The 9,808-nt window shown below is 40.5% G+C and overlaps 3 protein-coding genes across 4 annotated transcripts; all 3 read left to right on the forward strand.

The window, feature by feature from the left end:
- The first annotated feature begins 1,072 nt into the window (after positions 1 to 1,072).
- Positions 1,073 to 4,075, forward strand: LOC147516865 (pentatricopeptide repeat-containing protein At1g02370, mitochondrial-like). Of its 2 annotated transcripts, XM_086589340.1 has the most exons (3): positions 1,073 to 1,426; positions 2,713 to 3,289; positions 3,356 to 4,075. In XM_086589340.1, the coding sequence occupies exons 2-3, from the start codon at positions 3,092 to 3,094 to the stop codon at positions 3,860 to 3,862; spliced, it is 705 nt and encodes a 234-aa protein (XP_086445466.1). In that variant the 5' UTR covers positions 1,073 to 1,426; positions 2,713 to 3,091; the 3' UTR covers positions 3,863 to 4,075. The 2 variants fall into 2 exon arrangements, with proteins under 2 accessions (XP_086445466.1, XP_086445464.1); XM_086589338.1 differs by having other exon boundaries at positions 2,713 to 4,075.
- LOC147516866 (pentatricopeptide repeat-containing protein At4g21705, mitochondrial-like) lies at positions 1,139 to 3,066 on the forward strand. The gene is made up of 2 exons (XM_086593405.1): positions 1,139 to 1,426; positions 2,713 to 3,066. Exons 1-2 carry the CDS (start codon positions 1,139 to 1,141, stop codon positions 3,064 to 3,066), a joined length of 642 nt encoding a protein of 213 aa, XP_086449531.1.
- Positions 4,076 to 4,191: 116 nt separating the features above from the next.
- LOC147516867 (chitin-inducible gibberellin-responsive protein 1-like) lies at positions 4,192 to 4,851 on the forward strand. Its single transcript, XM_086593406.1, has one exon. It carries the CDS (start codon positions 4,192 to 4,194, stop codon positions 4,849 to 4,851), a length of 660 nt encoding a protein of 219 aa, XP_086449532.1.
- Positions 4,852 to 9,808: the final 4,957 nt, after the last annotated feature.

Consider the following 9,808-nt stretch of genomic DNA (forward strand, 5'->3'; position numbering starts at 1 on the left):
TGAGGTTCATCCTAAATTGTTTAGAGTTTGAGTGTGGGAGTTGTGAAGAAGAAAGGTAGACTCTTGTATGGATTAGAATGGTTCTAAGCTAATGAAAATATTGAAAGTTTTAGTTTAGTTGTTGGTATTGAAATGACTTTAAAACATAGCAAGAAAGAAAGATTGAAGATTGAAACAAGAACAAGCAAAAGAAGATTGAAGATTTAAATAAGAACAAGTAAACAACAAGTTTTGATTGAAAGGAAATAAAACAAACAATAAAGTAAAAACATGAATAAAAAAATTATACAAGAAATTAAACAAACCAAATGGTTTGGATCCTAAGACAATAGATGGTTTATCTCTCCCTTACATTTGGGTTATATACCCTTACTTTTGCCTTTTATAGATTTGTCATTCTCCATTACAAATTAGACACATCACACTTCACTTTTACTTTTGCTTTTTGGTTTCTTCATGACCAAGGTAGGTTTTGGGAGAATGTCATATTTTGAGATAAGGGCATTCATCTCTGATCTTCTGATTTGAAGGCTTTGACTTTTGACTTTAACTATTTTCAGCACTTTTCTATAGCAACTTCTGGTCTTCATAATAAGCGTGATGAAGGCTCATTTTGGTGTTAAGACGCAGCCTTTATGATAAGTGGTCTAAAATACTCCTTAACTTGAAAAAGACAATAAAAACTATGAGTTGTCTTTTCGTTAAGCATAAGAAAGGTTGTAATGCAGCAATATACGGATAATAAAACGCACATTTGGGAGCTGATCACCAGGATGCTGATATGTTGCACATGATGGAAACATGATTGAGGGTAGTTTGGTCAATTCAAGTTAGCAAGGGTATTGGGTGTCATTTAGGAAAAATATTTGGGTTCATTGGATTAAATGAGAGGGATGATGCCACGTGTCAATTTGCAAGATTTTGGTCTTGATAGAGTCAATGGGCATTTTTCGTCATTTTGTCTGCTCAGGGGTAAATGTGTCTTTAGCAACTGGGGACGGAAGTCTAATTGGATAAGTTGGTGGGCCGTGGGGGACGTAAGTCTAAAATACTGTTTAGCTTAATTATATATATTGCAAAGAATGTCCATCCCAAATAATTAGTCCTCCAAAACCCTAAGAGAGTGAGAGAGAGAGAGATGTCGAAAAATGTTAAGAGTCTGATTTGTACTTTGAGAAAATTGACTACTACTACTAATAACAGTTCAAGTGCAGCAGAAACAGTAGCAGCAGCAGAAACGAGTTTAATAAAAGAAAAGGAGAGTAACATTTTTAATCGAATAATGGGTCTGGGCTACAGAAAGGATGCTAACGCTGCCGAAACACTGAATGATTGGGTGGAGGAGGGAAACATCATGAAGAAACGTCATCTCATCAATATCATTATTAAGCTCCGTAATCGCAAGAAACATAAACACGCTTTTCAGGTCCCTCCTCTCTTCCTGATTTTTTTTTATTACTTTACTGCCCTTATTAGTATGGAACTCTAATCCTTGTTTATGTTGGAAATAATGAGGAAGAAGAGTTCCAAACCAGCTTATGCCACGTTACTTTAATCTCTTTGAATGCTAAATAGACACTGAGTTTTCCCTTGAAATCAGCTGGCCAACCATGTAGTCATCTTCTTCTATGTTGACTTCAAAGAGTGCATGATACCTAGCAGTGTTGAAGATCTGTTGAACTTGCACAGGCACAGACAGTGTACCATTGTTAACTGTCACTGACACTTCTTCCTCGTAGAAACAATGGCTTACCCGTCCAGTTACATGAGCAATAGATACTTTTCCTTGAACTAAAGGCACACCAAGATATTTTTTAGGGAGGGTTCCCAGCTGAATGCTTTGTGTATCTTTAAGTCTCTGTAATCTTATGAGAATGCTGCCCCCAAAAGAAATTCTAGTCTTGCATTTATTCATTTTCCACCCAGAAGAAGCCTGATATTCTCCAATAGATTGACCACACTCCTCACCCCCTTCAAATCCCTTCTCAAGAAAACAAAGACGTCATCAGCAATAAACAGGCCTAGATTCCCTGGGTGACCTTTTTGCTTCGTTTAGGGGTTTGGTTACGTCATGTTCCTTCAACAATTCAAACCTCTGCTGAGTATTTTTTTTTCCCCGAATGCAAAATAGAGGGGGTGACAGTGGCTCACCCTGTCTTAGTACGATGTAAAAAAATTAGAAAGATAACTTAAGAGGTTGAGAAATGTTGGATTTTGCTTCTAAAGTTGAAGTATTGAACTTTAGCATATAAATGAATTGTATACTTTTTGGCAATGGAAGTGGAACATATTCTTCATGTATTATTCAGTTTTTTATTTTATTTTTTAATCTCGGATATTTTAAATATAAAAAAACATAATGTAAGGTTTACGATACACTTACGATTAACTCCTAACGTTTACGATTTACATTGTGATTAATGAATCTACAACACTGGTTTCTACTTCAGTACTTCCGAATTCCTCCCCAGAAGATGCAAATTACAGTTAAATGTTTTGAAATGGCAACAGTGATTTCATTTAATCTGTATACTTTTTGATAGTTTTTAGTGATGGGAACACGTACTAACTATGTGCAACACACTGTTTTAGTTCTGATCTACTATGTTTTACCTCAAGTTTACATGTAAATCTTTACAAGCAGATATGCACAGCCTTAATGCTAAACTCCTGGTATTATATTTCTTATGGCTTGTTTCTTCTTATATGCAGGTCATGGATTGGTGGCGGGAAAGGGGTAATGATTTGTCCCCTGGTGATCATGCAATACATTTGGATCTCCTATCGAAGATAGAGGGTGTAGATGCAGCAGAGAAATATTTTGAGCGTCTTCCAGAACATGCTAGGAACAAGTTAACCTATGGAGCACTGTTACACTGTTATTGCAAAGAGAATATGTTAGAAAAGGCTATGACACTCCTTGAAAAGATGAGGGAGTTGAATTATGCTTCTACTCCATTAGTCTATAACAATCTAATGTCCATGCTTGTTAGTATGGGTAAACCTGGGAGTGTCCCTCCAGTATACTTGTTTACTGGACAGCTATGCTTTATTGAAAGATACTGAAAATGCTGAGAGAGTCTTGTCGGAGATGAAAGAAGCTGGGGTTAAGTGTGATTGGAACACGTACACCAGTCTTGCCTCCATTTACGTCAAAGAAGGTATCATTGACAAAGCAAATTCAGCGCTTAAAGAAGTTGAGAACATGGACAAATTTCGTGATCGCAAGGCTTACCATATACTCCTTACTTTGTACTCGGCAATTTCCAATAAGCTGGGTGTATATCAGGTATGGGAGTCTCTCAAGTTGACTTTTCCAGAAACCACCAATATCAACTATCATTTCATGCTTCAGGCTCTTTCTAGACTGGGTGACACAGACGGACTTGAGAAATACTTTGAGGAATGGGAATCAAGTTACACTTTATACGATATAAGACTGACAAATATCCTTATAGATTCTTACCTCGAGAGAGACATGATTGAAGAAGCTGAAAAGCTTCGCGAAGACGCTGTGAAAAAAGGAGCTGAACCAAATGTTGGGACGCTAATGAAGTTCATGAGGTTCTACTTGCACAAGCATCAGATGAAATTGGCTTGTAAGTATTTTGAGGAAGCCACTTTAAAAGTAAAAGTGAATCACTGGAAGGCTAGTCAAGAAACTGTAAGTTTGTTTCTCAATTATTTTGAGGAAGAAAAGGATGCCGATGGAGCTGAATATTTCTGCAAGCTCTTGAAGAATATCAACTCCCTCCCAGCTGATGTATACAGTTCCCTTTCTAGGACATACGTCGCTGCAGGAATGATGGAATCTCAGATCCATGACAGGTTAAAGGCAAATGGTATTGAGATAGGTGCTTAAATTAAAAAGTTTCTTGGAAGCTCTCCCTATAAGGTCTTGGTTACAAGATTACAAGTAACAGAAAGGGAAAATCCTGTAACTGGGCTCTTCAAGAGCTGGCTTTTGTGTGCAAGTGAAAATTAAAAAACCTCAGTTGGAACTAAGTTATTAACCTGGGTAGTATTTGTATTAGTTTTCAAGTATCAGCAGATATAAAACAACTTATCAAATAAATCTAAGCATTGTTCAGCACTGTTATACAAGTACACCGGAGGAGAATTTTAAAGTTGAGTGGTGTTCTTCAAACCCGGAGATGAGAGAGACTTGTGTGGTACACCACAGACTACACTATGGTGTTAGTTGATGTGGGCATAAAAAAAGAACAGATTGAGTCACAAAATCAGTCCATCGCCATCATTAGGATTCTGTCAATAAATAAAGTGGGACTGCCTTGCAAAATTCCCTTGGTGCGGTCGATTGTGTTCAGGGTGCTCGCAGAAAGGCCAGGTAAAACTCCACACATTCGCGTCACTGGAGTTGATGCCTCATTGGATAATAGTTTTGCAGTAGGGGAGTGGGTAACGTCATTGCCCAGAAAATGTATGCTGCCCATTGAGTTTCACCCAGTTCCAGTGTTTGCACAGGATGTAACACTTGAAATGCTTGACATCAGGCCTGGAGAAGCTTTGGCTGTGATGTTTCCAGTGCAGCTCCACCAAAACTCTGAAAGGAGCATTGAAATATATAATAATAGTGACAAGATACTGAGGATGGCGAGGTCACTGTCACCCAAGGTTGTAACCCTGGTTGATCTGGAATTCAGTCCAAACGGCAAACCATTCCTGGCGAGGTTTGCAGAAACTTTAGATTTCTATGCACATATTTTTTACTCATTTGAGACCATGCCAAGGGTTTATTTGAACAGAGTTACAATTGAGCAGCATTACCTGGGTAGAAAATCTGTGAACATCATTGCATGCATGCGAGGAAGAAATGGTGGAGCACCATGAATTGTGGCAACGTGGAAATACAAGTTCAGAAATTCAGACTTCCAGCCTTCTGCTTTGAGTCCTGTCATTAACAAGGCTGTAAGAAATGGGATGAGCGCCGTCTCAAAAAACTAGAGTGTGGTCTCAAAAAACTAGAGTGTGGTGGAGGACAACGAGGCCATGTTTTTAGGCTGGAAGAACAAGAATTTGATTTCTATATCTTCTTGGCATTGAAAAGGCAGTACATCAGGCAAGTTTAGAGTTGATCACAAAGTTCCTTTTTTTCTTGTGGTTTCCATGTATTAGGATGCAAGATGTATTTTCTTGAATTCCTTGATTTCTCGTGTTCATATTGTTCTTCCTGGTGTGCCCTATATGCTTACCTTAATTTGGAAATAATGTGCAATGTTACTTTGATTCATAGTATATTTTTTCTACTCTGATAGACTTAGTTTCACGTCTCTTCTAACGTTGCCCATTTTTCAGCTGGCGTCCTAGAAGTTGTCCCTCCACATAGCTAGCCGCCCCTGTGCAACCTGAATTTTTTCTTAACTTGAGAAAGAATTTGTGCAACGAACTTGCTCTTAAAAGCTAAAAGCTGTCTTCTTATTTAGCATTTATTTCAGACAAAAGATAGATACCCATGATTCATGATTCTCCACTTCACCTTCAAGGATTTTGGGCAAAGTTGCTTGTCCACGTCCACTAGTATTGTCTAGGGAAAGAGAGTGTTCGTTTTTTCTTCAAAGTTTTTAGCATATAGCGCAAGTCTAAATGCCCGTCTTTCCTGCTTGATTTTAGCATTAATGCTATATAAGTATAGGCTGTATAGATATTGTGGTTCTTGTATATTGGCAAGTAGCGGACTAACGGAGGGCTATAACAAATATTCGTTTGTTTGGGGTCTCTTTGATAGAATTATAGTGGCAGGACTGCGACTCTGCAAATATATCTCTACACTATACAAGATTGCCGGACTTTACGCAATGACGGCACCCTTTTTCTCACCCTGTTTTCTTTATTTACTAGCACGTCCCTGTTTTCAATTGATTCGCTAAATTTTTTACAAATCTTTTTTCATTATTTAGAAAAACCTTCATGTATCCAATTTATTCGCCACAATATAATTTTTATGTAATGTAGATTGTAGTAACCGAAGACTTTAAATGAACCAATGCATAGCACGGATCACATATAGTAGTCATAGAGAAGTTCCGAATCTCGGTCATTGAAGATCAAGCTGGTGCAACCTTGTCACCGAGTGCAACTACTATTCCTATCTCATCTGTAAACAAGGTGCAATGTCAAGTCCATTCCATTGCTGTAGTCTGAAGTCTGAACCATGTAGATGCACTTGCACTATGTCTATTATTATACGTTGTTTTTCGTTTCATTATATTTTGGTGACCTTAAGACCGTTCCTGTTGATTGTCCTAGTTTCAGGTTAGTACTGGTAAAATTTCAATATGAAACCGCTCGATCGGTACAATTATCTATCCTAGGGCCACTTTGGTCTATTTACCATTAAAGTAGCTCGGTAATACAAAAAGTACTTAATCCCGGGGCCTATTGACAGCCCTATGCCCCTATAGCAAAGACATTATATCATCTCGAAGACTTGAGCAAATTTTCTCAAGTTGCACCATTGATCTTTCTACTTCAACTCCTCTTCTTCAGAATTCAACAAAAAAAAAAAAAAAAAAACAACTACTTCATTTTCTACTGCTTATTTGTTCAAGTTTGAGTGTTTGACGTCTTGATCAGTTCTCAAATTGTGGTAAGTGGCAAGTGTTTAACTCTTTTACCTACTTATGAAATGCTCATCACAAAAGCGTAAATTCAAATGAATGATACCTACTGTAAAGGTGTGTTTTTCCTTTACATATATGGGAGGAAGAAGAAGGGGTTTGGATTTGGAAAGACCGAGTTCGCTAAGGAGCGAGCTGCCTACGTATTTTCTCTTGATTCTGGGGGGAGAGATGAATCAGGTCTCACGTAGTTCATGTACGTAGTATTTATAGGCATAAGAGAGTATTAATCTTCGAGACACGTGTACTCTCTTGTACATATGTAGGGTGGAGATTATGAATGTGTGTTAGGTTGGTTCTGGTAGGAATGCGGTGATCATTGGGAGTGGGTGTAGTAGTTCATATTTTCCGGTAATTGGAAGTATAGGTAAGGCTTTGGTAATGATTATCCTTGGATTAGGGAAAATGTCTTTATCTGAAGCGTTCTGCGCTAGGTCGTTCAGTCGTCTTGGATCATTCTTAAGCGAGCTGAAGTGTACCACCTACATGAAGCGAGCTGCTCGCAGGTCGATCTTGGAGGACGATGTCCTGAGCTCATCATAACCTCTACTTATGTTTAACGCGTGCTTAATATTCTTTAATGATAATATTACTCCCTTATTACCCCTCTCGATGGATGAGAGGGCATGCATTGAAATGATCTACTGAGATAAAGCGGCAATACGTGTTGAGCATGAATGGAAGAGTAGCTGGTGTAAATGGAGCGATTGGTACACCGTAAAGTTTGAGTTTTGTGGTATGACGATTTGGTGAAAAACATAAGTTGTCACGTGGTTCAAAGACGCGATTTAATGAGAATCGTCTTGATTGGTAGAGAAACGTGTCGCCGCATTTTTCGGAATCGTGAAAAGACAGGTCCTCGAGATACGTGTGTGTGCTAAGGCATAGGTTGTAATCATAACTCCTTGGTAACTGAACGGGCGGTTGCACAAAATCAAATTTGGGACAACTGAAAAGTTATTTCATGTTTTCTTCTTCAGCAAAACCGCAAGCTAGGGTTTCTCAGGTGAGTGTTTCTGCTGCTGCTTCCTTTCCATTTTCCATTTTCTTTCTTCTTAGTCAAGTGCCGTGTGTTTAGTAGGTAGGTCAGTGTTAGGTTTTATTGTTTAAGCTTGGGTATTTGGTAAGGATAAAACGTAAAAATGTCTGACTCTGACAATACTTGATCTGAAGAGGTTCGGGAGGTCTCTTTAAGTTGTGGTGAGTATGAAGATGATAAGGAAGAGTCAGTGAGTCTTGGCAATCAATCTGAGCATGGTGAGGAAGTTAGGGGAGATGAGGGTAGTGTACGATCTGGCTCTGTTGGTGCTGTGGCTAGCACGTCAGGTCGTAGTGAGGGGTTATCTTCAAGTGGGTTGCCCCCTAGGACGGTGGATCATCTTGCAGCGAGTGCGTTCCCCGAACTGAGGGTAGCTTATGGGATAAATATACCAGACTTGGAGATATACGAACCAAGGTCGAGTAAAAATGTACGGAGTGAAGAATACAACCCGCCGAATGGTGAGGTAATAATCTGTGAGAGCCAGCTGAGAGCGTATATGCAAATACCGTTCTCGAAGCTGGTTTGTGACTTTCTAGCTCATTATTGGAAATCCCCTTGTCAGTTTGTTGGTAACACCTGGCGGCTGTTCAAGGTGTTCGACCTGCTGAATGCAAGTGGTGAATACCACATAGGGGTATCTGATATTACTGAGCACTTCGTTGTAAGGTGATTTGGTAATTTCAACTTTAGCTTGCAAACTATGACGACGCGTTCTGGTGTGATTGACAGTGTAAGCAACGAAGCTTGGACAAAGAGGTTGTTGCTGCTAGTTGGCAACTACTGTGCTAGCGGAAGTAGTTGCCAACTAGGATTTGCAATATCTCCGGTGGGTGGGAGTGTCTTGTACATGTCGTTTTAATGGGTGAGTTACTGTTATTTTAACTGACATGTGTCTTTGCTTTGTTTGTAGATTTTTCTGTAAAAACACAAACTGATCAGGGGGAGATAGAGAGGTTCGCGTGGTTGACTCGAGCACAGAAACAAGCGAAGTTGCCTGAAGTAGCTCATTTCTTTGTAGAAAAGGGGGGGTCCAGCGATCCGGGAGAAAAGAAGGTCGGGTTCAGAAGGACCGAGCTCGAGGTCAAGCTAGGAGGGGAGTGATGGAGAAGCGCACAAGTGACTTGGAAACTAGGGAGGATAGAAACCGGGGTCGTGGTAGTTCTAGACGACCACCCTCGTGAGTCTTTGGTGCCTCGTGGGCAGCGGGTCGTCGGGCGACACGAGGGTGGGTCGATTGATGCTCCTGTAGAGCTGGAGACGGTGGTCTTCAACCCTCGTGTAAGGAGTAGGTCGTCAAAGAGGAAAGCCGACGCGTCGGAGCAAGACGCTGTAAGGGTTGCCAAAGCTGCGAGGAATGCTCTGGGGGAGAGTTCCAGCACGAGGGGTAGTTTTGGTGGTGGTCGAATTGGTGGTACCGCCACTCGCAAGACTCGGGCGAGACCGGAGCAGGTTCTGGATCTGGCTACTTTTGGAACTAAGCCGAGCTCATCTTCTACGGTGCGAGAGCCTAGTCCACTGGCGAAGGCGAAGGGTTCCCGTAAGGCAAGTGGGAAGTCAACTATGAGGGCTGATGACTTGGAGGCCTAACTTGTGTACTTGGATAACAATGGGGTGCAGCGAACTATGAAGCGGACTGATTGCAACTTCAGGTTGAGTAAGGTATCGGCTTGTCTGCTTGAACATATAGCTCTGGATGGCAACCGTAAGGAGCTGGATGAGAGGGGGTTGGAGGATAACCTAAAGCGGATGGAAGTCGCTCAATGTTTGGTACTTGGGATTGTCCTGCTTTAACTTCTTTGTTCGTTTATGAAACTTGTTGAGAACTGATTATTAGTGTATGTGTGCAACTGCAGCTTGTGAGTGGATTTCAGAAGCTGAAGGAGATTGCCCAGTTCGCTGAGATAGATAGGGAAACTGTGGTGAAGCTGACCGATGAGCTAAAGAATGTTCAGTACGCTGCTAAGATGGAACGCGAGGAGCTGGAGGACCTGAAGAAAGTGCACCAAGCTCTTAGTTTGGCGAAGATGTTGAAGGATACTGAGGCGGAAGATCTGAAGCTAAAACTACAGGGTGCTAAAGAGAACGCTAACGTTAATCGTGGAAATTGGTAGTCGAATGAGAATGGTAT

This window comes from Coptis chinensis, chromosome 2 (assembly GCF_015680905.1).
Source record: "Coptis chinensis isolate HL-2020 chromosome 2, ASM1568090v1, whole genome shotgun sequence".
In the NCBI taxonomy this organism is placed as follows: domain Eukaryota; kingdom Viridiplantae; phylum Streptophyta; class Magnoliopsida; order Ranunculales; family Ranunculaceae; genus Coptis; species Coptis chinensis.

Excerpts from the sequence above, each read along its gene's own strand:
- LOC147516866 (XM_086593405.1), top strand. The coding sequence starts at position 1,139 with ATGTCGAAAAATGTTAAGAGTCTGATTTGTACTTTGAGAAAATTGACT. Across the intron at positions 1,427-2,712 it reads AACATAAACACGCTTTTCAG|GTCATGGATTGGTGGCGGGA; the intron begins GTCCCTCCTCTC and ends TCTTATATGCAG.
- LOC147516865 (XM_086589338.1), top strand. The coding sequence starts at position 3,092 with ATGAAAGAAGCTGGGGTTAAGTGTGATTGGAACACGTACACCAGTCTT.
- LOC147516867 (XM_086593406.1), top strand. The coding sequence starts at position 4,192 with ATGGTGTTAGTTGATGTGGGCATAAAAAAAGAACAGATTGAGTCACAA.